Source organism: Schistocerca nitens, chromosome 5 (genome assembly GCF_023898315.1).
Source record: "Schistocerca nitens isolate TAMUIC-IGC-003100 chromosome 5, iqSchNite1.1, whole genome shotgun sequence".
Lineage (NCBI taxonomy): Eukaryota > Metazoa > Arthropoda > Insecta > Orthoptera > Acrididae > Schistocerca > Schistocerca nitens.
The window spans coordinates 494564829-494591603 of NC_064618.1; the positions used below are offsets into that span (position 1 = coordinate 494564829).

Below are 26775 nucleotides of genomic sequence, written 5' to 3' on the forward strand. Positions count from 1 at the left end.
ACAACTAAATGCCTCATCCTGCACACCAACAACAACAAAGAGGTCCACCGTCCCATGAGCCTTCAATACAATGCTGTATAAGCCGCACCGTCTCATTAGCGGAACTTCCATCATTTGAATACCACCATGCCCTCTTCTTTGGCTTTCCAGAGATGTGGAGGGATGTAGTAGGGTTACGTAGTACACAGACACAATGATGTAAGTTCAACTGAATGGCAACTGATCCAAGAGGTATGACTGTCAAAGACTGCCACTGTTGCTCTGCGACTGCCAGGACAAAAAACTCCTAACTTGAGCTTTTCTACAATGTTGCCTCATGACACAAAAGTTAACAACAAGCCAACTATAATTGGAAACTAGGCCGATTATTTTGCACATCTGATCTTCGCAGCAACTATGTAGAATACCCCTGTTAATTACTGACCAGTGCTATTATACCAGACTTCACACACAGAGTCAGGCGGTGCAGTGGTTAGCACACTGGACTCGCATTCGGAAGGACACCAGTTCAAATCCGTCTCCAGCCATCCTGATTTAGGTTTTCTGTGATTTCCATACATTGTTTCAGGCAAATGGCGGGATGGTTCTTTTGAAAGGGCATGGCCGATTTATTTCCTCATCCTTTCCCAATCCGAGCTTGTGCTCCATCTCTAATGACCTTGTTGTCGACGGGATGTTGAACTCTAACCTCCTCCTCCTCCTCCTCCTCCTCCAGACTCCACTATTATGAAACATATAATGTGTGTGGCATCATTATACTATATAGCACTCATTGTATTTCTCTCATTGTGTACCCGCATCTGACAGGAAGTGTTATTTCTTGTATATTCTTTCGACTGCGGCTTTTCAATTATGCTTTGGTTACTCTAGGCCCAGTTTGTGCTCTTTGCAGCAAACCACAACTGTTTCAATACATGATGCTCCAGGATAGAACACAATATCACCCCAAACAGATAACATTTAAATCAAGTCTTTAAATCAATCCTTAATTTGTGAACACTTTTACTTAAGTTCAAGTAACACCCAGTGTTTATCAGATATCAAGTTATCTCATTTCAGTAACAGATATAACAGTCAGCTGTTAACATGAACAGACAACATTTATATTTTCTAAAAAAAAAAAAAAAAAAAAAAAAAAAATACTACTAACACAGTGACTAACAAACTCATTTACTCACATGGCAAAATGGTGCACATTCTGCGACTATGACTTCAAATTTTCTGTAAGCAGCAGCTTTCTTCAGGAAAGCTTGAACTGCATTAGATTTCCCTAGAGTCATTATTATTTCATTCGAATGGATATGTTCACTTGCTTGTTGGGCAATGTTATCTGCACTGGTAAAAAAAGGAAGAATGAATGAGTTAAAACTAAAATTTTTTCAATAAAATAACACTGTCAATGCAGAAACTTTGAATACAAAAACTGAAGGGATTATCAGTCAAGCTCTGAACAAAGAATTGCAACAACTGTTTTTTTCAATTTTGGAGAAATATGAGGGACGCAAAATGACAACATTTGTGCTCAGAATGAACACCAGTTTCAAAAAAATATCAAATGTTCTTATACTGTGATCTCAAAGGAGTTATTTTCATCTTTCCTTAAAACATTGTTCTTATGATAGAAATAACAAAAGCTCTACTTTTCAGCAATGTAATTTTGTAGGGGTAAATTCATCATCGTTACTTTTCTAACAGTTTCTTGCACTTCCGCAACAGTATGTCGCAACAACATTATGTATACATGACAATGGCAAACATTATTAGCCAACAACTGAAGATTGTCAATACAACCATTACCAAACACCTCCTTGCAGTAATTAGAGAGAAAAAAAAAAAGAAAAAAAAATAACATACAGCAATAATGTGATGTTCATTACATAGTTCTTTAACCAATAATCCAAGCGACAGTTCCTAATGGGAGGGAATCTCCATGGTATACAGTCACTGTAAAGAAATATATAAAGAGCGAGTACTGCATAATAAGTTTAAAACAAAGCATAGGGTTCTAGATAGAGATATGCTGAATGAAACGTGTTCTGCTGTCACGAGAGCAATGCGTGATGCCTTCAGTGGCTACTGTAGCAGAAAGTGTAGTGGAATATTATCAAATGATATTTCACAAGACCCAAAGAAATTCTAGACGAATGTAAAGGCTGTTCATGGCACCAAAGTTAATGTCCAGTCTCTAGTGAATGAGACAGGAACTGAAATTGAGGATAGCAAAGCAAAAGCTGAAATGCTTAAATCCATTTCCAAGCGCTGCTTTACCAAGGAAAATCCAGGAGAATTGCCCCCATTTAATCCTTGTATCACGGAAAAGATGAATGAAATGAGTATTAATATCAGTGGTGTTGGGAAACAGCTGAAATTTTTCAAATTGAATGAAGCTCCTGGGCCAGATTGACTCCCTGTAAGATTATATACCGAATTTGCTGCTGAATTAGCTCCTCTTCTGACTATAATCTATTGTAGATCCCTTGAACAAAAAACTGTGCCCAGTTCTTGGAAAAATGCACAGGTCACACCCGTCTACAAGAAGGGTAGTAAAAATGATCTATTCCACAAACTACTGTCCAATATCCTTGACATAGATTTTTTGTAGAATCGTAGAACATATTATGAGCCCACAAGTAATGAGGTATGTTGAACAGAATGACCTCCTCAGTACCAACCTGCAAGGATTCTGAAAACATTGATCATGTGCAATTCTACTCACACTTTTGTCATGAGGCATACTGAAAGCTTTGGATCAAGGTAACTAGGTAGATGCAGAATTTCTTGATTTCCAATAAGCATCCGACTCAGTACCACACCTATGCTTACTATCAAACATACGATCATATGGGGTGTCAAGTAAAATTTGTGACTGGACAGAGGACCTTTTGGTAGGGAGGACGCAGCTTGTTATCTTGGATGGGAATCATCAAGTAACTTCAGATGTGCCCCAGGGAAGTATGTTGCAACCTTGTTGTTCATGTTGTGTATTAATGATCTTGCAGACATTATTAATAGTAACCTCAGACTTTTTGCAGGTGATGCAATTATCTATAATGAAGTACTGTCTGAAAGAAGTTGCACAAATATTCAGTCAGATCCTAATAAAGTTTCAGTGGGGTGCAGAGTTTGGAACTTGCTTTAAATGTTCAGAAATGTAAAACTGCACACTTCACATGATGAAAAAACATGTAGTAGGTTACAACTATAATATCAATAAGTCATAGTTGGAATCAGTCAACTCATAAAAATACCTGGGTGTAGCACTTTGTGGGGATACGAAATGGCATGCTCACATAGCTCAGTCATGGTTACAGGAGGTGGTAGTCTTCGGCTTATTTGTAGACTGCTGGGGAAGCAAAATCAGACTACTTACAAATCACTCATGCAACCTGTTCTAGAATATTGCTCAAGTGTGTGGGACCCATAGGACTAACAGGGGATATTGAACATGTACAGAAAAGTGCAGCATGGATGGTCACAGGTTTGTTTGACCCGTGGGAGAGTGTCACAGAGATACTGAAGGAACTGAAATGGAAGACTCTTGAAGATAAACACAAACTATCCCAAGAGAGTGTGGTCTGTTAACAAAGTTTCAAAAGACGGCTTTAAATGATGATTCTAGGGATATACTACAAACCCCTACGATCGCTCACACATAGATCATGAGGACAAGATTAGAGTAATTACTGCATGCACACATACATTCAAACAATCATTCTACCTGTGCTCCATATGCGAATGGAACAGAAAGAAACCCTGATAACTGGTACAGTGGAACATACCCTTTGCCATGCAGCTCATGGTGGTTTCCAGAGTATAGATGTTGTTGTTGTGGTCTTCAGTCCTGAGACTGGTTTGATGCAGCTCTCCATGCTGCTCTATCCTATGCAAGCTTCTTCATCTCCCAGTACCTACTGCAACCTACAGCCTTCTGAATCTGCTTCGTGTATTCATCTCTTGGTCTCCCTCTACGATTTTTACCCTCCACGCTGCCCTCCAAGGCTAAATTTGTGATCCCTTGATGCCTCAAAACATGTCCTACCAACCGATCCCTTCTTCTAGTCAAGTTGTGCCACAAACTTCTCTTCTCCCCAATCCTATTCAATACCTCCTCATTAGTTACGTGATCTACCCACCTTATCTTCAGCATTCTTCTGTAGCACCACATTTTGAAAGCTTGTCCAAACTATTTATCGTCCATGTTTCACTTCCATACATGGCTACACTCCATACAAATACTTTCAGAAACGACTTCCTGACACTTAAATCTATACTCGATGTTAACAAATTTCTCTTCTTCAGAAACGATTTCCTTGCCATTGCCAGACTACATTTTATATCCTCTCTACTTCGACCATCATCAGTTATTTTACTCCCTAAATAGCAAAACTCCTTTACTACTTTAAGTGTCTCATTTCCTAATCTAATTCCCTCAGCATCACCCGATTTAATTTGACTACATTCCATTATCCTCGTTTTGCTTTTGTTGATGTTCATCTTATATCCTCCTTTCAAGACACTGTCCATTCCGTTCAACTGCTCTTCCAAGTCCTTTGCTGTCTCTGACAGAATTACAATGTCATCGGCGAACCTCAAAGTTCTTACTTCTTCTCCATGAATTTTAATAACTACTCCGAATTTTTCTTTTGTTTCCTTTACTGCCTGCTCAATATACAGACTGAATAACATCGGGGAGAGGCTACAACCCTGTCTCACTCCTTTCCCAACCACTGCTTCCCTTTCATGCCCCTCGATTCTTATAACTGCCATCTGGTTTCTGTACAAATTGTAAATAGCCTTTCACTCCCTGTATTTTACCCCTGCCACCTTCAGAATTTGAAAGAGAGTATTCCAGTTAACATTGTCAAAAGCTTTCTCTAAGTCTACAATTGCTAGAAACGTAGGTTTGCCTTTTCTTAATCTTTCTTCTAAGATAAGTCGTAAGATTAGTATTGCCTCACGTGTTCCAACATTTCTATGGAATCCAAACTGATCTTCCCTGAGGTCCGCTTCTAACAGTTTTTCCATTTGTCTGTAAAGAATCCGCGTTAGTATTTTGCAGCTGCTTTCTTTGGGATTGGAATTATTATATTCTTCTTGAAGTCTGAGGGTATTTCGCCTGTCCCTTACATCTTGCTCACCAGATGGTAGAGTTTTGTCATGACTGGCTCTCCCAAGGCCATCAGTAGTTCTAATGGTATGTTGTCTACTCCCGGGGCCTTGTTTCGACTCAGGCCTTTCAGTGCTCTGTCAAACTCTTCACACAGTATCTTATCTCCCATTTCGTCTTCATCTACATCCTCTTCCATTTCCATAATATTGTCCTCGAGCACATCGCCCTTGTATAAACCCTCTATATACTCCTTCCACCTTTCTGCTTTCCCTTCTTTGCTTAGAACTGGGTTTCCATCTGAGCTCTTGATATTCATACATGTGGTTCTCTTCTCTCCAAAGGTCTCTTTAATTTTCCTGTAGGCAGTATCTATCTTACCCCTAGTGAGACAAGCCTCTACATCCTTACATTTGTCCTCTAGCCATCCCTGCTTAGCCATTTTGCACTTCCTGTCGATCTAATTTTTGAGACGTTTGTATTCCTTTTTGCCTGCTTCATTTACTGCATTTTTATATTTTCTCCTTTCATCAATTAAATTCAATATTTCTTCTGTTACCCAAGGATTTCTATTAGTCCTCGTCTTTTTACGTACTTGAATGTCTGCTGCCGTCACTACTTCATCCCTCAGAGCTACCCATTCTTCTTCTACTGTATTTCTTTCCCCCATTCTTGTCAATTGTATATAGCTGAAAATCATCGATACCTGAGTTTATCACACTAATATTTCCTCATTATTGTGCCACTAATGAAAGGGTATAATAAATGAGCCATGAATACTTTTTGTAACAAATGCTAACTGGACTAAACAAGGTTACAAGAGGAAGTGTTCTTTGTTACATTAAGTAAACATCCCATCTTTCTTTTTTTTTGCGCAATTTTAAAACTAACAGATCTAATCCCAAATTATTTAATTTTTAATGACTCTTACAACATCTTAACTGCATAGTTTAATGGCACACAAATGTCTCCTTCTGCTATCACCACCCAGTAACAGCAAAAGCATCATTAACTACCAGATAGGGTTGCAGTGTGTTTCCGCAACTATTCATCAGAGTGTTGAGCCAGCACTGCTGTGCAAACAGACTGGTGGACTCACACAACACTGTAACAAAACAGCTTGCGTATGACCCCCAAACAGTACAAGGTGATTAAAAATACCCAACAAAATGTAATTTACACTGGAATTCTCCTCAGTGAAATGGCTCTTATTTTTATCATAGCCTCTGCTATCAAATATTTCAAAGAATGTGGGCTTGAAATTTTCCTAGTGGATAGAATACATTCCCATTTTCTGGTGTGCACCCAGGACATCATTATCTCCTCTCCCCAGAAAAGTAAATAATGATCGCCCAGATGCAGGCCCAAAACATTATTTGATATTTTATGATAATGTCAACAAGAAATTAAAAATCTACCTAAAAAGGTGCATTTCACTGTAATTGCTCCATCTGCTGTGACACTTCTTTTTCAGAGGTTCATATAAAAGTGTAGTACAGTCACACCTTCCTCTGTCTTAGATGTGTAAGGCAAGCAGATTATGAAGGAATAGTATTGTTCACCTTGACCTATTCTTAATGTCCTGTTCCTGAATATTTTCATGAGTTGCAGTTACCCACTGATAGTGTAATATGTTGACCCTTTCAAATTATTTCCATTTTAAGCAAACATTGCTTGTTTCGTATAATTTTGTCTCTTTAAAGACTATTACTTGATTTGGTCATCAATTATGTTCAGTTCAGCCTTCCGATCCCTTAAAGGTCAAGTGGGGTAGTTATTCGCATGGCAATTTTCCTATTGTGCTATAGTACACTGACATGATCAGTATATCCCAAGGTGTGACAGCCCATCATTTGTTTCTAGCATCAGCCATAATTCTCCTCCTTTAAAACAAGGTTCGAAAGAGCTGGAGAAAATCTGTCACTCTGATGATTGACCAAGTCTCAAAAGTGGCCAAAATATTATTTCATACTTTCATTCAACTGGGTAATCCAGGAACATATTTTTGTGCCATCCAGATTAGTTTTTCTGGCATCCTCCAGTCCTTCATAACATTGCACATTTTGTGATAGATAATATTGGACAACTCTTTTAAATGAAAAAAGACATTGTGATAATATGCACCCAGGTCTTCATTTGTCACTCTATCCACTCTAATCAGTAACACACAGACAGGATTACATTTTTAGATTTACCAATCACTATAATCTACACTAAACAAGTACATTTAAGATGCACAACACTCACACAGGAATAATCACTTTTTGTTACCAAATCAACAATGCTATGTGTTTCTTTTTCTCAGATACAAGAATGAGGTTTAGGTGCTGTGTGGTAAAAAGACCCCTCAGTATGTCTTGCTATCTAGTATGTTTAATTTTTTGAGGTTGTGCCATTTCACAATCACTTTCCTCTACTCTGGCATCTCTTTAATTTATAGGTCTTGATTTCAAATCCGTGTTGATTCTCATTTAGTCCATTACCACAAGGTTGAGAGTTCACTAAGGGTATCAATGATACCTGCTGCCTCCTTAGTCTTGGTCAATTAACCTCTGTCTTTTCTTCTCAAAAGACAGATTATTTTTTTCTCCCCAATTTAGGGCTCTACCATTTGTCTTGCTTTCTCAGTGCTGCTTTTGCAAGCATAGTGAGCCTGTTCCACTCCTGATTCGTCTTGAGGATCAAGGGTTGTCATGTTATCTCTCCCAAATGTTCTTCACTATTCTGCCATATTCAATTTTCATGACAGCGTTCCAGAATTCTCAAGTCATACTATGGTTTGCATAACAGTCTCTCAGCCTCTGCACTACTGTGTCATTTCCTCTATTACTGGAAGAGATTGGACCGAAATTGAAGTGAAGCATAAATGTTCAGGTTAACAAAAATATATAGACTTTTAAAACAGACTTTATTATAAATAGGAGAAATTCTGTCTGCACATCAATATTTTGAGTCATGTTTTATTCACACAGTTGTAACATTTTTTATCTAGTACATTAACCCTTTAGTGCTGACATGGTGTGCTGTGGGAACCTCACACATTAAAGAGTGCTTGCAGCACTATTTTAAATTTTCATGAATATCTTCATGAATATCTCAACTCCTGTTAGCTTTATATCTAACAGTTATGTATGTTTTCAAATCTTATCCAGTGCAGTCCCCAACAATCAGTCTTTCCTTCTCATCCTGTCTGGTGAGTCTTCCTGGACCCAGGCTTCTGGGTGGCCTTTCTGAACTGTATCCCTTTCCCTAAACATCTCTAGTCCTTTTCCCTCATCTTCATCTTTCGCCTTCAACCTTTCCAACGGAAGAAGGAGCCACTGGCTCCGAAAGCTTGTAAAAGTTAGTTATGTAAGTAACTGAATTAGAACACACTAAATTTCAGTTATCATAGTTGTTCAGTAGACAAAAATATACACTGTGGTGTTTAGGAGATCCCGCATCAGTCCTAGTGTAACAAAAATCAAAATAATACCAAGTGGCAATTTTTTAAAAATTTTACAGCAGTTTCATTGTTCTCGCATTCCATTTTACATTAAGTGTATCCACTGTCATCTAGTACTGCTATTCTAACTGCTTTCCATGTGAAATAAAAGTCTTGGAGTCAGTTTGCTTTCTGTCATTGTACAGTAACAACTTGATATACAGTACATCTGTATGCATGAAGAAAACAAAAGATGAATACAGAGGTTACTAGAAGAAGTTGAAGCAGAAATAACATACGATTAATTAGATTCAGAGTCATCTGAGAAGTGCGAACAACAGGAACATATAGTAGGGATGGTGATGATAATGACGTAAGTTTTGAAAATAACAGTGTTATGAAAAGAATAGTTTCCACTCACCATATAGCAGAGATGCTGAGTCACTGACAGCACAACAAGGACTGTCAGAAAGTGAGCTTTCGGTCAAAAAGGCCTTTGTGAAAAATGGACCGACACCCCCCACCCCTCCCCCACACACACAACACACACACATGGCCATGGTCTCTGGCTTCTGGGGCCAGACTGTGAGCAGCAGCGCATGTTGGGAGAGGCAACCAGGTGGTGGGGGTAAGGAGGAGGCTCGGGCAGGGAGAGGCAAGTATAGCAGGGTAGGGGTGGGTGACGGTAAAGTGTTGCTTGTGGGATTGTACTCGGACAAGGTGGAGAGAGGGTAGAGCAGCTAGTTGCAGGTTAGATGGCGAGCAGGGGGGCAGGGGCACAAAAAGAGAGAATTAAAAAGAATGAGGGTGCATTGATGGAGTAAAGGACGGTGTACTGCTAGTTCTCATTCCAGCACTACACAGCCCTCTATTCCATCAATGCACCATCCGTCTTTTTACTAATCTCCTTTTCCACTGCATACCCCCGACCCCGCCCTCTGTCTAACCTCCCAATTGCATCTAGCTTCCCTACCCTCTCTCCGCCTTGTCCCAGTATGCTCCCACAAGCAGCACTTTACCATCCCCGGCCACTACCCCACTCTCCCTCTCTGTCCCAGCCTCCCCCTTTCCCTCCTTGCCTCCATCATCAGAAGGCCTTGTTGGCTGAAAGTTCACTTTCTGACAGTCTTTTTGTGCCTACCTGGGACTCAGCATCTCTGCTATAGTGAGCAGCAACTATCCTTTTCATAATGGTGTTACAGTCCATCCCAGATTTTCCATTGTTTAAGTTTGAATATAACAATTTGTATTTCGAAAAAGACAAATTAATGAAATGGATGAAGAACCCTCCACGAAGAAATGTAAGGGCACAACCTCAAAATACTGTTAGTCAACTACCAGGTGTGAGTCATGTAATCAGAATAGTGAAGTCAATTTTAGACTACTTCCTCTGTTATTTGATGAAAGTATGTTCTAAAAAATCTATGTGAGGGAATTCTCCCTAGAAACAAAACACCAAACAAAAGATATGGCTGAAATTGAGGCTTTTGTTTGGTTATTTATTTTGGCTAGTTTTCACTGCTTTGATCATATGAACCAACAGGACCTTTGGGGCAGAAATGGTTTTGGAATCAACAAATTTTCCGTTCCAATGCATACTATGGTGTCACCCTCAGACACCACACTTGCTAGGTGGTAGCCTTTAAATTGGCCGCGGTCCGTTAGTATACGTCGGACCCGCGTGTCGCCACTATCAGTGACTGCAGACTGAGCACCGCCACACGGCAGGTCTAGACTAGAGAGACTCCCTAGCACTTGCCCCAGTTGTACAGCCGACTTTGCTAGCAATGGTTCAGTGACTACAGACGCTCTCATTTGCAGAGACGACAGTTTAGCATAGCCTTCAGCTACATCATTTGCTACGACCTAGCAAGGCGCCATATTCAGTTACTATGTCTCCTAAACAGACAATATTGTGAATAATGTACCGTCAAGAGAAATGTTCATCATTAATGGATTAAAGTTGAGTATCAAACTAATTACGTCCGCTTTCTGAATTCTCATTCCTTGTCATGTTCCAGACCTCATGTCAGTATAGTTCTTCCCTCCTCACGCCAGCCTGCGTGAGCTAAAACGCGTGCATTTCAGCCTCCTCTCATAACACGGTGTTGGCTCTTCTACCAACCCAACACATATGGTTTGAAGACATTTAAAGCACACAAGAGAGAATGAAAATGGTTAACCTTACAGTTACTAAGGACGTATGTGAAATGTTCCAAGCAAACTGTAACAAGAACTACAGTGTCAGAATATACTACAGTGGATGAACAGTTGGTCACCTTCAGAGGAAAGCGTTGTGTTTGCCAGTATGTACCAAGCAATACTTAAAAATATGATCTGAAAATTCTAACCACCTGTGATGCCAGGACTTAGTGCATTCTTGCCATGGAGATACTGATCAAAAGAGAGAGAGACTGGTCATACAACATTTCAAACTTGCCACAAGGCATTATTTCACTGATCAAGGCAACTGAGGGGACTGGCTACAATGTAACAACAGACAATTGGTGTACTAATTGCAGCTTGTCTAAAGAGCTGCTGAGGAAGAACTTACTTTGGTTGGGACTGTAGTAAAAATAAAACTGAATTTCCTCCTGAATTTGTGAATGTGAAGCAGTGCAAAATAAACAGATGCTTATTTGAATTTCAAAGGTTTTGACAATCACTTCATATGTGATGAACAAGAACTTCATACTTCCCTTACCTAAGCATTTCAATAACAAGATAGATGACAGTACCTGAGAGAAAAAGAATTCCGAAAACATCATAATGTACAATTCCACAAAAGCAAGGGTCAATACATTGGATGAAATGTGTGCCACCTACTCCACATCAAGAAGAACAAGGCACTGGTTGTGTGAAATATTTTTCTGTATCCTGCGTATTTCTGGAATATATACTTAAATAATATTTATCAGAAATAATGAGACCAATAATATTACCGGAAGATTGTACAAGAATGAAAAGATCAGCTGGAAGGTCCCATTACACACAAGAAATCAGAATTTTCAAATCCAACAAACAGCAAAAGGCCAAAATGACAACATAAGAAGATGAAAATCAAGAACCTCCAGCAGAAAGACCAGGGCTAGCTAACAGAAATGTGAACAATAGATAAAACAAGAAGGGAAGATGTACAAAGTGCCCCTGAAGTAAAGACATGAAAAAAAAAAAAAAAAGTTTCTATATGAAGTGTATAAAAAATGTGCAAGTCATATAGTTACAATGTGTAATGATGTTCTTTATATAAAGAGCATGTTTCTGATTTGGAATGAAACATAAAATAATGCTGATGGAAGCGATAGGTATGTACCACCTGAACACAGAAAGAAAGAAATATTACTATTTTTATTGCTATCTAGTGTTAATCTTTAAAATAATATTACCAATGCATTTACATTTTATGCACATGTTGAAGAGTCTAAGACTTCATTACAATAATATTACAAGGATAGATTACCACTCAGTATATAGAGGAGACGCTGAACCACAGACAGGCAGAACAAAATGACTTCTACACATTTAAGCTTACTGCTGAAAGGTCTTCTTCTGAAAAGATAGATTGCTACTTATCATAAAGACGATGTGTTAAGTTGCAGACAGGCATAAAACACACTTAAATGTATTTAATTGTCCCTGGTTGCAACTTAATGTGTCATCTATATTGTAAGTAACAATCTGTCTTTTCTTACATTGTTGAAATTCCAACCTGGAGTTTCCATTGTTTGAAAACACACACACATTTGCACAAGCACAGCTCACACACACATAACAAATGCCTCTGGCTGCTGAGGTTGGACTGTGGGCTGCACTTGTGCTTGATGAGAAGAGCAGTCTGGTGTAGGTGGTGGGGGCAAGGAGGAGGCTGGGGCAGGGAGGGATAGGACGGTAGGAATTGGGGAAGGTGTAGTGCTGCTTGTGGGACCAGCAGGGACGTGGTGGGGACAGGATAGGTGCAGTCGGGAGGTTAGATTTTTGTGTGTGTGTGTGGGGGGGGGGGGGGGGGGGGTTCTCTCCTTCAGAAGAAGGTCTTTCAGCTGATGAAAGCTTAAATGTACAGCAGTCTTTTTGTTGTGTGTGTCTGAGGCTCGGTGTCTCCTCTATATAGTGAGTAGCAATCTATCCTTTTTATAATATTGTCATTATTCAATCCTGGACATTTCATTGTTCAATAATACTGCAACATAGAAGTTCTGCAAAGTAACCTCTTTAGTCTCTTAAAGCTTGAGGTGTTTCCAACAGCCCATATCAGTACTAACATTATAATACAACGCACCAGTCCATAAGGATTAACATGAGAATTTTGGCTAGGGGTCAAAACTATGGGTGCAAATACTTACCTAGTTTCAAGTTCAACTTGAAACTCACTGATATGTTCAAGAATTGCGGATTTTAGCTGTGGAATATGTTTGCTGTAATCATCATCATCACCCTCTGATGTTACTATCTTATGAAGAGATTCTTGGGGATCAACCTCCTCTTGTTTGTTCTGGAAACATGACAAAGCATTCTTGAATGCAGCATAATCTCTATTACAAAAAAATGTTGCACAGTAAATGCATCTGGTTCATTATTAACAAAGAAAAAAGTCAGTCTTCAGCTTCATAAAAATCTTATTGGATTCACTTAGCCGGTTTCAACACATTAATCTGTCAACTTCAACGGTTCAAAATAGGCTGAAAACTTAGGTAAGCAGACATCAAATAAGGATCAGATGACAGTGTCCTACAAAGAATCGGCAGAAAACGTACACAAAAATATGTTAAAAACAAATGTACAATAATTTATCATTAGAACCACAATATATCTACATTAAAGAATCAATAAATCAAGTCACATCACAAAAGAATACATAATATATGTGATGACTAGCAAGCAACAGATTTTCAAATTACAAATCATACACAATATATGCAACCAAACCAATGTCTACCAACATACTGACAACTTGAAGAGAATTTATAATGACTACATACGAAGTATGAGTGCTAGTGTTCATAAAATTTTAATAACAGTATGCATAGTGGGAGCACTAGTATTCAATGAACCTTATAATATCATATAAAATATTTAACATAAGCATATAAAAGACAATTAAACCTTGGATTAAGTGTAGTACAATCACAGAAGTATTAAAACAGCATTACTTGTAAAGGGAGCTAAACAAAGGCAAGTAAAACATTCTACTTTATTATCAGCCAATATTGGTGCCAAGGACAAATGGAGAAGCACTGACTTTTCAGTATCTTGGGGACAAGACCGACTGCTGGATACGAGTTCTCAGAAGTGGAAGTAAGTGAGCTGCACGCATGTTACAATGCAAGGGTGTGAAGATTGCTGACTGAAGATTGAGAGTGATGTGTAGAACCAATGCCTCTACCTCATATAAATGCTGGCTAGAACCTAGTACATGAAACTTAGTATAACTTGGTAGGCATTTCAGCCAATTAGCATCTTGCAGCCACGCATTAAACAAAGTTGTAGTCCATGGCTACAACAAGAAATCAAGTTAAAAAACAAAAAACCCATGTTACATTAAAAACCACTGGTACACACTGACTTCAGGCAATAAAATCATCACACAGATTTACTTGAGAACATGTGAACAAGCCAGTTCATAATGTGTAATCTAACACAACAACAGTTTGACATTAAGTAAGTTACTTTAAATCATTTACCAGAGGATGCCATATAATGGGCAAATACTGCAAATTGAGTCTTTTACAAGAATTTGAAATTTGTAAACATTCCCATCTTAACTCTAAGGATTTGCTGACTGATCAGCTCACACTGAAGAATAGATTGTTCTTTGATTTTACAACTTCTCTGCTATGTGTCCAATTATATATTAATGGTTTTCAGCAAAGCATCCCATGATGAACAAGGTAAAATCACATAATGTGCATTGTTCAGTTCATACATTTTAGTCAGAGAGAGCGGAAATTTTCAAATACACTGGCCAATAAGAAGATGATGATGTTGTGGTCTTCAGTCCAGAGACTGGTTTGATACAGCTCTGCATGCTACTCTATCCTGTGCAAGCTTCTTCAACTCCCAGTACCTACTGCAACCTATATCCTTCTGAATATGCTTAGTGTATTCATTTCTTGCTTCCTCTATGACTTTTACCCTCCACGCTGCCCTCCAATACTAAATTGGTGATCCCTTGATGCCTCAGAATATGCCCTACCAACCGATCTCTTCTTCTAGTCAAGTTGTGCCACAAATTTCTCTTCTCTCCAATTCTGTTCAATACCTCTTCATTAGTTATGTGATTTACCCATCTAATCTTCAGCATTCTTCTGTAGCACCACATTTCGAAAGCTTCTATTCTCTTCTTGTCCAAACTGGTTATCGTCCATGTTTCACTTCCGTACATGGCTACATTCCATACAAATACTTTCAGAAACGACTTCCTGACATTTAAATCTATACTCGATGTTAACAAATTTCTCTTCTTCAGAAATGCTTTCCTTGCCATTGCCAGTCTACATTTTATATCCTCTCTACTTCGACCATCATCAGTTATTTTGATCCCCAAACAGAAAAACTCATTTACTACTTTAAGGGTCTCATTTCCTAATCTAATTCCCACAGCATCACCCAAATTAATTCACCTACATTCCATTATCCTCGTTTTGCTTTTGTTGATGTTCATCTTATATCCTCCTTTCAAGACACTATCCATTCCATTCAGCCGCTCTTCTAGGTCCTTTGCTGCCTCTGACAGAGTTACAATGTCATCGGCAAACCTCAAAGTTTTTATTTATTCTCCATGGATTTTAATTCCTACTCTGAATTGTTTCCTTTACTGCTTGCTCAATATACAGATTGAATAACATCGGGGATAGGCTACAACCCTGTCTCATTCCCTTCCCAACCACTGCTTCCCTTCCATGCCCCTCAACTCTTATAACTGCCATCTGGTTTCTGTACAAACTGTAAATAGCCTTTTGCTCCCTGTATTTGACCCCTGCCACCTTCAGAATCTGAAAGAGAGTATTCCAGTAAACACTGTCAAAAGCTTTCTCTAAGTCTACAAATGCTAGAAACATAGGTTTGCTTTTCCTTAATCTATTTTCTAAGATAAATCATAGGGTCAGTATTGCCTCACGTGTTCCAACATTTCTACAGAATCCAAACTGATCTTCCCTGAGGTCAGCTTCTACCAGTCTTTCCATTCATCTGTAAAGAATTCCATTTAGTATTTTGCAGCCATGGCTTATTAAGCTGACTGTTCAGTAATTTTCACATCTGTTAACACCTGCTTTCTTTGGGATTGAAATTATTATATTCTTCTTGAAATTTGAGGGTATTTCACCTGTCTCATACATATTGCTCACTAGATGGTAGAGTTTTGTTAGGCCTGGCTCTCCCAAGGCTGTCAGCAGTTCTAATGGAATGTTGTCTACTCCTGGGGCCTTGTTTCAACTCAGGTCTTTCAGTGCTCTGTCAAACTCTTCACGCAGTATCGTATCTTCCATTTCATCTTCATCTACATCCTCTTCCATTTCCATAATATTGTCCTCAAGTACATCGCCCTTGTATAGACTCTCTATATACTCCATCCACCTTTCTGCTTTCCCTTCTTTGCTTAGAACTCTGTTTCCATCTGAGCTCTTGATGTTCATGCAAGTGGTTCTCTTGTCTCCAAAGGTCTCTTTAATTTTCCTGTAGGCAGTATCTATCTTACCCCTAGTGATACTCACTTCTACATCCTTACATTTGTCCTCTAGCCATCCCTGCTTAGCAGTTTTGCACTTTTTGTCGATCTCATTTTTGAGATGTTTGTATTCCTTTTTGCCTGCTTCATTTACTGCATTTTTATATTTTCTCCTTTCATCAACTAAATTCAATATTTCTTCTGTTACCCAAGGATTTCTATTAGCCCTCGTCTTTTTACCTACTTGATCCGCTGCTGCCCTCACTATTTCATCTCTCAAAGCTACCCGTTTTTCTTCTACTGTATTTCTTTCCCCCATTCTTGTCAGTCATTCCCTAATGCTCTCTCTGAAACTGTCTACTATCTCTGGTTCTTTCAGTTTATCGTTGTCCCATCTCCTCAAATTCCCACCTCTTTGCAGTCTCTTCAGTTTTAATCTACAGTTCATAACCAATAGATTGTGGTCAGAGTCCACATCTGCCCCTGGAAATGTCTTACAACTTAAAACTGGGTTCCTGAATCTCTGTCTTACCATTATATAATCTATCCGAGACCTTCCAGTATCTCCAGGTTTCTTCCACATATACAACCTTCTTTCATGATTCTTGAACCACGTGTTAGCTATGATTAAGTTATGCTCTGTGGAAAATTCTACCAGGCGGCTTCCTCTTTCTTTCCTTAATCCCATTCCATATTTACCTACTACGTTTCCTTCTCATCCTTTTCCTAGTATCGAGTTCCAGTCACTCATGACTATTAAATTTTTGTCTCCCTCCACTATCTGAATAATTTCTTTTATCTCATCATACATTTCACCAATCTCTTCATCATCTGCAGAGCTAGTTGGCATATAAACTTGAACTATTGTGGCAGGCATGGGCTACGTATCTATCTTGGCCACAATAATGTGTACACTATGCTGTTTGTAGTAGTTTACCTGCATTCCTATTTTCCTATTCATTATTAAACCTACTCCTGCATTACCCCTATTTGATTTTGTGTTTATAACCCTGTATTCACCTGACCAGAAGTCTTGTTCCTCTTGACACCTAACTGCACTAATTCCCACTATATCTAACTTTAATCTATCCATTTCCTTTTTTAAATTTTCTAACCTACCTGTCCGAATAATGGATCTGACATTCCACTCTCCGATCTGTAGAACGTCAGTTTTCTTTCTCCTGATAACAATGTCCTCCTGAGTAGTCCCTGCCCGGAGATCCCAATGGGGGACTATTTTACCTCTGGAATATTTTACCCAAGAGGACGCCATCATCATTTAACCATACAGTAAAGCTGCATGCCCTTGGGAAAAATTATAGCTGCAGTTTCCCCTTGCTTTCAGCTGTTCACAGTACCAGCACAGCAAGGTGTTTTGGTTAGTGTTACAAGGCCAGATCAGTCTATCATCCAGACTGTTGCCCCTGCAACTACTCAAAAGGCTACTGCCCCTCTTCAGGAACCACACGTTTGTCTGGCCTCTCAACAGATACCCCTCTGGTGTGGTTGCACCTACGGTATGGCTATCTGTATCGCTGAGGCATGCAAGCCTCCCCTCCAACGGCAAAGTCCACAGTTCAGAGGTGGGAAGAAGATATTGGTTTCAAAATATATGTCAGAGTAATATTGTAATGTCTTACATTCAAATAAACACCTCACTTTGCATGTTCTTTAGTATTCATATTCTCTGATATATACTTCAATAAGCGACAACTCTTTATGAAGCAAAACACTATCATCAGTTACATACTCATATAGAAACATTTACTGTCTTATTATTCAACTTAGATCTTTCACTGTTTGGGAATACTTTCATGTTATTATCGACTCAATTTCCTAGTAAGCATGCCAAAATGTTGAAAGAATCTATAAATCAAAATGATATGTCACAGTGATGTTTCACTGCAATAGTTTTAGTAAATGTATTATACTTTTCCAGGCTTGCTGCAATCACTGAAAATGTTGTGGATTTTTTAATTATTTTATTATGCTCACTTTCTTCCATCTGCTCACTTAGGTTCATTCATTTCATTTTCCACCGCCAGCTTAAACTTCAACAAATAATCATCACTTCCCAAAGTTCATCTTCAATAGATGTTATTTCATTATCATGTGGAGTCTTTTTTGTTTCACTGATATATCTACACTCGTACTCTGCATAGCGGTGTGTGGCAGAGGGTACTTTCGGTACCATCATCTGATCCCTCCAACCCTGTTCCACTCGCGAATAGTGCATCATTAGGGCTTCTTCCTGTTCCATTCACGTATTGAAAAGAGAGAGAGAGGAAAAAAAAGTACATAGTGTTTGTGTGTTGTGTTTTTGTTGAATCCTATTGTTTCTCTGTGGGAGGGGGAAGGGGGAACTTCTACACATAGTGTTTTATGCGAGACAGACATGGATGTCAAAGAACGTCTAAATAAATTCTCAGATGAAGACTTTGATGACAGGGATAATAACCCTGATTTCAAGATATTTAGTGATCACAACACTAATTTGGAGCAGGGAACTGAAAGCAAAGAAGATGTTACAGCTGATGGCAGTGGAGCAGGTTAGTTCCTCAGTAATAACCTGTTTTCAATAGAGAAAATAGCAGTCACCAGTCAACATAAGAATAAGACAGCAAAACATCATCTTGCAGCTTCCTGAACTGCACAGACTTTGGAAAGTCTGTAAGAAAACGCTGCTGTTTTAGAGGTATGGAATCTGTCTGTTCTTTACCCAAGATATTTTAGATGAAATCATTTTATGGACAAATATGAAAATATCTAAACTTAGATCCCAGTACACTAATGATCGCTTATGTTATCTACAAGATGTTGATGTCACTGAATTGAAGGCACTAATTTGTCTTAATTTGTCTATTGGTGTATTCAGCCATTGACAAATCCAGAAACGAATCAGTTTACAGCTGGTCTGCAACTGGCTGAACAGGCAAAGATGTTTTCTGATGCATTGTTAATGAAGAAAGATTTCTCTTTTTATTGTCTGCATTGTGATTGACAACAAGATGACCATGAGGAAAGAAAGAAAGTAAACAAGTCAGCAGCAATTTCACAAATCTTTCTACATTACATCCAAAACAGTTAACTTTACTACTTTACTAGGTGCAACTGTGGGTGTCGATGGCATGCATGTACCTTTCTGTGGAAGATGAGGGTTTAGAACGCATATGCCAAACAACCCGGAAAAACATGGCTTCAAAATTCAGCACTTGATTGATGCTCATACAAATTACCTGTATAACACATATATTTATTCTGGAAAAGGCAGCAATGGTCACACCCTTCTAGTGTTCCCCATACACTCTGTTCTTTGACTATGAAACCTACTGAAATTATGCAGAGAAATATTTCAGGTGACAACTGGTACTTGTCAGTAAAACTAGAAAATGAACTTTTTTATTTAAAAAGTGACTTCCATGCACCCTGCAGTAAATAATTATCTTAACCCTGAAAAACCTGAGATCATCATGTTTTATAACACGACAAAAGGTGGCATGGACTGTCTCCACCAAAAGTGTGCAGCTTATTCATCAAGTTGCTGGGCAAGAAACTGGTCTTTGGTCATTTTCTTCACAGTGGTGGATGTTGCTTTTGGTGTGAATTCCACGTTGCACACGAAACTTATCCAAAGGTAGAAGTAAAGGCCAGATGGATCTTCATGAAGACTGCAGCAAGAGGCATTACTGAGCCTCATATGAAGCATAGACTTTCTATTGGATGCTTGCCATGAAGGTTAAGTGACACCATCAGAAGAATATTTGACATAAGGGAGGAACACCAGACACTGACAGAAAAAAACATGTGCCCTTTACCTCCCCGTTATGAAGAAGGCAACAAGATATATGCGTCAACTGTGAGGTGTTCCAATTTGTTTGGAGTATGTCAAAGCAGGTTGTGTGAAATGCACAAAGTTGAAAGTGATTAAAATATGATTCAGAACCTCATGACAATACAAAATTACTTGTTCTTTTAAAACTAAAATGGCTAAAGTTTCTCCCTTTGTAGAATTATGGAACACAGACTAATCTACTTTGAAAAAAGTCAGATCTAACTTTTCACACGATTTCTCACAAAAGAAATGTGTTTTTCCACATAGTTATGTTGCGAGGTGAGTGAGTAGAGAGATAACTATCTACTGTTATTTTTAGAACACACTAATAAAAATATACTATAAATTTTGCTGTGCTTTAATTGTCCAGGTATTTTAAATTCTGATTTGTTAAAAAAAATCACAAAGCCTACTCCCAAGAAGTGTTATGAACAATAGGAAGTAATGTAAACATAGTGCCAGCAGACCACTGGTTCTGTATAAACAGAATGGAAAGGTAGCCCAACAGATCCCTCCATAGTAATTATGTTCCTGTCAACAAGCATAGTAGCTAAGGGTTAAAAGGAGTTTCCCATATATTAAAGATATGCACCAAATGTATACAGTGATGCAATTTGAATCAAACTGCACACAGATATAAGAAAAAATCTAATTTGATTAAAGTTTTTTGAAAGCTGCACCAATGTGCACAGAGACTTTACACCAAGAGGCTATAATAAATTATGCATTTGAATGTATAGTTACTGACTTTTAATCTGCGCACACAACCAGACCATATGCACATGACTCCTCTCCCCTCTTGCACCTCAAGCAAGACAATGCCCCTTTAATTATGCAGTTACCAGAACCTACCTAAAAAGTAAGTAATATAATTTCATCTAACCTGTAGCTATATTTGTGTGCTTCAAATTATTTTATCTTTTCAAAAGTGAAGCTACAATTTAAGACTCTGCATTTCCCAACATTAAGTTACAGCCATGTACACTAATTCAGTGTGTTAATATTAAACAAAGTGATGGATACTTACATACCTGTTGTGCTGAGATATATTCTTCTCGGATGATTTTTAAAATTCTTCTCACCATGTTATCAACAGAAGCATGAAGGGGCAAAGAGTTTGATAAACTTCGACCACCTTCTTTGATAATGCTCAGTAACTCCCTGAGATCAATGAAAACCAATAAAAACACAGGAAACAAATAATATAACAAAATTTTAAAAATGTTTCACGAATTCAGCGTCATTAATACTAACTTTTGCGAAATCTATATCTATCTATACATCTGTATCAACAAATTATAAATAAAGTCCCCAGCCACAGTTTTTGTCTGTACATTCAGGCTAATCTTGTGAGTTACAGTTGGGATCTTGGCATGATTTTCACAAATAGAACAGACTGGCCCACAAGGAAGGATTATGTATATCACTCCATATTATAAAACAAACAAGTCTTCTTGCTGCAGATTCTTACAAGGAGAGGTCGCCAGCTGGGGTATCGACTTTTTGAAACAAAATACATGGTGATGTATGTTAAGACCCCAGGTATCATACCTTGCAGCCATTCACCCTGGTGGGCCCTCATTTGTAACTGACAAAAAAAAATTCGGAATTTTTTGTGATGCTCAATAACTTTAAAAAAGTCGAAGTACATAGTCTGGTTGCGTGGTGCAATGGACAGGTTGATAGCTACACAGGTAAGAGGTTGTGGCTTTGAATCTCGTCAGCTGCAGTAATTTTTTTTATTTTTAAATATTTATCGAAAAGACTGATCATTATTTTTATTCAATTAATTGGTTTGAATGTTATTTTTATTTCTATTCTTTTGACACATTATTTTAACTTCCATATGAACTTTTTTTTATTTTTTACTTTTTGTTATATTATTCTTTTTCCAACTGAAATTTTTGTGAATATGAATCAAATTATATTTATCTGTTATAACACCCAATTATTTGAAAATTCTGATCTATCAGTTAAAGAAACAAAAGACCAAACACCTATTTATAATGACTGTACAGTGGTGTGAAAAATGCTTTTTATGTTACCAGATGTGCAATTTTTTTGCATGGTAACCATCATACAAACATTTAAAACAAAACTGCACTACGGACAAAATAACACACATGTTAAATGAAGTATAACACAATTCAAACAAAGTGAGATATAGATACAATTAACACAATAATGTGGACAAAAAAAGCAGGGTGATAAAACAAAAGCAATTAAATCAAAATTAATACATATAATTAATTAAAAACAGATGAACAAATATTTCAAATGCAAAAAAAGAATGATAGGAAGAAAAATGAGAGCACATGAAGAAGTTGATATTATGATTAAAATGGAAATAAAAAATTACATTTAAATCAATCAGTTGAATAAAAATGACAATCAAAGTAATTTCAATAAAGATTTAAAAATAAAACAAAATTAGTGCACCACAACCTTCTGCATGTCAAGATAAAATCCTATCCATTACATCACACAACCAGACTATTTGCTGCAACTTTTTTTAATGCTATTGAGTCCCTCACTGGATTTTCTGGATTGATTGATTGATGGAGCCTCAGGGATACTAGGCAACCTCCTTAATTGTACATTGGTATGGGGATCATGGGCATGGGCTAATGTACCCCCAAGTCTCATGGGACAAAAATGTACAACACAGTAACTAATCTAAAAACTCAGAGACTTGATGATACCTACAATATCCAAACACTGGGCACTGAACCAATGTAAACAGTTTCCACAACTGGGTTGGGAAGCAGACTGTTCACAGAAGTGGAAAATATCACTGAGATGCTGGACCAGATTTAAGATCAAAGCCCTGTCTAGGGCACAAAGGAGGGAACTTCAAAGACAACAAAGAGAAAAAGAACACAAAGAATGGCTTCCTAGGAACATATGGAGGATATTAAAATGTCTTGAACCTAAGACCTCAAAGAAAAGACTGCCTCAGAGTGAAGCGGCTAAACAGACCCCTCCCACTTCCAAGACAGGGAGTAAGAGAATGAGGAAGGAGTTTGTTATTCCTACATCCCAAGATAACCAGATCCAGCAAAAGTTTAGGCAGAAAAAAATGGCAACAGACAAGGTGCATTGAAGTTGTAACAGTTCCATTTTTTTTTCTCGCTAAGTAATCACATGAAAATTGTAACACTTTTTGACAAAATCTCGCTGTACCTGTACATATTTTTCACAACAGCGATGCCATCATTTCATTAAGACTGGGAATGCTTCTCTAGGAATTTGGTTTGATCGCTGGAAAACTGCTTATGCAATATCGGCATGGCTACTGAATGTGCGACTTCAGAGAGTATCTTTCATTGTTCAAAACAGCCAAAAGTCACTAGAAGCCATGTCAGCGGAATAGGGAGCACAAGAAATCACTTCAAAGTTGTTGTCCTAAAGAAACTGCAATGTCACATTTGTTTGATGCACTGGTGTATTGTCTTTTAGTGAAACAGCAAACATGCAGCCTTTTCCAGCTATTTTTCTTGCAATGCTGGAAGGAGCTTGTTCTTCAAAACATCTTAGTAGGACGCACCTGTCACTGTAGTGCCCTTTGGAATGCAATGAGTAAGAATCCCAGAACATGGCCACAATCATTATCTCAGCTCTGGTACTTACTCAAAATTTTTTGGAATTGATGAGTGTGTGCACTTCCACCAAGCTGACTGGTACTTTGTCTCAGGATCGATTCATTGCCTGGCAACATGCCAAGCAAGCAAACTTGTGGTCATCTTGTCAGCACTCATGGCACCCGCCTGGAGGACATTTTTCACATTTTAGGTCTTCATGCTGGTTTGTGTGCACAGGTCCCACAGAAATGCCAACTTCGAAGGCGATGTGTTCCACAGACATTTGGTATTCCTCCATAACAACTTTTTCCACTCGTGGCATCATGTCATCAGACTGGCTAGTGCGAGGCCAAGATTGTCTTGGTTTGTTGTCACATTATGTGCTGCCTTCTTTGAACTGTCAGACCTGTGAATGCACATTAGACACAGTCGTGACACCATTATGTCTCACTCGAGAGTCAATGAATTTCTATCGGTGTCACACCACGCAAATGGAGAAAATAAATGATTACACACTGTTCTTAATATGAAAATGTCACCATTTTAACTATAAAAAGACAGTCCACACTTTTGTAGCTAGAGTACTGTGTGGCATCTCTGTTACACATTCACCATGAGTGCACACATATTTTAAAACAAACTACCTGTTCGTATCAGTTTCCAGTCCTGAGAAAAGAAATCAGGGGTATTACAACTTGAATGTAACCTTTACTGCCATCACAGTTCTAAGGATGGCAGTAATCTAGCAGGGATACCGTATTTACTCGAATCTAAGCCGCACTTTTATTCCTGTTTTTTTAATCCAAAAAACCACCTGCGGCTTAGAATCAAGTGCAAAGTAAGCGGAAGTTCTGAAAAATGTTGGTAGGTGCCGCCACAACTAACTTCTGCCGTCGAATATATGTAGCGCTACACAGGCATGCTTTGCAGGCACAAAGATAAATACGGATGCCAAAACCTCTGCATCAGTAAATAAATTTAAAAAAAAGTGGAAGACGAGTTTTTTTCCCCTCCACCCCGAGTTTCGATCACTGCATTTTCATACATTATCCATCGAAGTAAATACAAATTCCGTATTGTTCATCTTCAAATGTTGCAGCGTTTCAATGTACTACGAAAATCCAACTGGCAAGACTGTTTGGGATGTTTGTCAATATGGCCAACTCTACGTTCTGAATTTTTTCCTACCTGTGAGAAGAGATGGTTGCTAATACGAACTTTTATGAATTGTGAATCACATGCAGTATTAACATTTTGCCACGTATTCTTTTGTGTTTGCTGCTATCTCATTTAAATTCTGTCTGCCTAATAAACTACGAAACTAGAGTGAGACAACAGCAAATGCGGAAGAATATACATATCATGTCATGTTTATATTCCTATTATTCTTATGCATAATAGTGATACAGTCAGAAATGAAGCACGGCAATTGACTAGATTTTTAAATCTAAGATGACTCTAATTTCTGTGCAGAATGTAATGTACTAAAGAGGCACCTGCAAAGATTTTCAAACGGAGAAAAATTTTCGCTAAAATCTCGTTCAGAACATCTTCTATCATACGCAGTCTATTATTTGGTTCTTGTCGATCATTATCAAAGAAAGTAGCAGTGTAAGTAACAACAAATAGCAGTCTCTTGCCATTGTTTCGCTAATGAGACAATTCCTCTCTATTTTTTTTTTTTTTTTTAATTTGTAAGCGGCGGTAGCACGCACAAAAGCAAGCCATGCCGCGAGCGGCGACAGACCATAAACACTCATTATCAAAATGCAACAAACAATGCATGACACAGTACAGTAATGCATCTTCAGCTTACAGTGACGTAAACAACTATAACAAAGAGAACAGAACTTATCAGATCAAAGAAAAATAAGCAATCAATTCAAACCAGATGAAGCAAGTGAAAAAGGAAGGGTACCCATAAAAATACGGACGGAGCATCTGACACATAGCAATGGATACCTGGTAAAGCTTAACTGTTAAGCTTACGACTCGAACCAAACTATTGTAGCTGTATCCTCGTTCATTCGACCTAAATTGTGTCTCATATTACAATGGACCAACTTTGTTTCGATTTGGAGGTGCGGCCTAAAACTTTTCTCTCCCCTTGAATTTCGAGTCTCAAATTTCAGGTGCGGTTTAGATTCGGGAAATTTTTTTTTTCCCTTGATTTCAAGTGTCATTTTTCAGGTGTGGCTTAGATTCGAGTAAATACGGTAACTATTTCTTGATAATAGCTTGCAGCAGGAGGAGTTAGTCCAGATGGTTCTTTTTGAAAATATTTGGGAAGATGCAGGTTACCGTTCAAATGCCAGGAGCAGTAGGGTCTATCAAGAGAAAAATGCTCTAATTTCTGTCTGTGAAGGGATGGGAAGAGTAAGTGGGCTGAAGGAAAGGGTGCCCACGATATCTCCATGGGAGGAGGTGAAGCTGCTGGTCAAAATAGCAGACGAGCTATTCAAGAATGCAAAGACATGAATTTGTGTACCTTACTACTTAATGAGTTCCCCAAAGACCTTATTCGAAAATGTACAAGTTCAGCACTAGAAAATCTTAACAGATGACTGGAGGATAATCAACCAGAAGGCTGTATCTGATGGGCAAACTCTTGTGGTGGAAGTTGGTGAGAAATCCGTGTAGGCAATGTGAAGCAGGGTCTGCACTGTACTTAGGGTTGCCACAGATTACTATCAAGGTGATTATGGGTATCAGAAGCAGCAATGGTAACAAGCTAGTGGCTACATGTGTTGTAGACAAACCTGCAGCACAGTAAGGGGGAAACTGCCATCTTGAGTCACCTTCTGATAAAACATAAGTTGGTCACGGCCCTGATCCATGACACCTATTTATATAAAGGGAACTGGAAGTGAGTTGATTTACACTAGGAATCTAAAAAATTCCCCAGTAAATTTATTTACACTAAATATGGAATTTCATTCATGTAAATGGCAAAATTCTGATCCAGAGAATAAATGACCACATACATAAAACAGCATGAGAAAAAGAGCATGAGGGAATCTGTACTGGCCTCCACTTACCTTCCTTGAGAGGACAGTGCTCCTTCCCAGACATATGGGAACTTGTAGACAGCTGCTTGCAGCTGAATGAACTATCGCCAGTTGGCTATGATGCCAATACCAACAACCCAGTGAGGGGAAGCAACCACAC

General features: G+C 38.4%; 1 protein-coding gene across 1 annotated transcript in view; it reads right to left on the reverse strand.

Moving 5' to 3' along the window:
* Window positions 1-26775, reverse strand: part of LOC126259981 (translation initiation factor eIF-2B subunit beta) — an 83886-nt gene that overhangs the window by 40228 nt on the left and 16883 nt on the right. Inside the window, exons 3-5 of the mRNA XM_049957114.1 lie at window positions 21058-21187; window positions 12872-13020; window positions 1179-1335 (exon numbers count right to left, since the gene is read on the reverse strand). Coding sequence (XP_049813071.1) covers window positions 1179-1335; window positions 12872-13020; window positions 21058-21187 — 436 coding nt within the window. The remainder of the gene's footprint in view (window positions 1-1178; window positions 1336-12871; window positions 13021-21057; window positions 21188-26775) is intronic.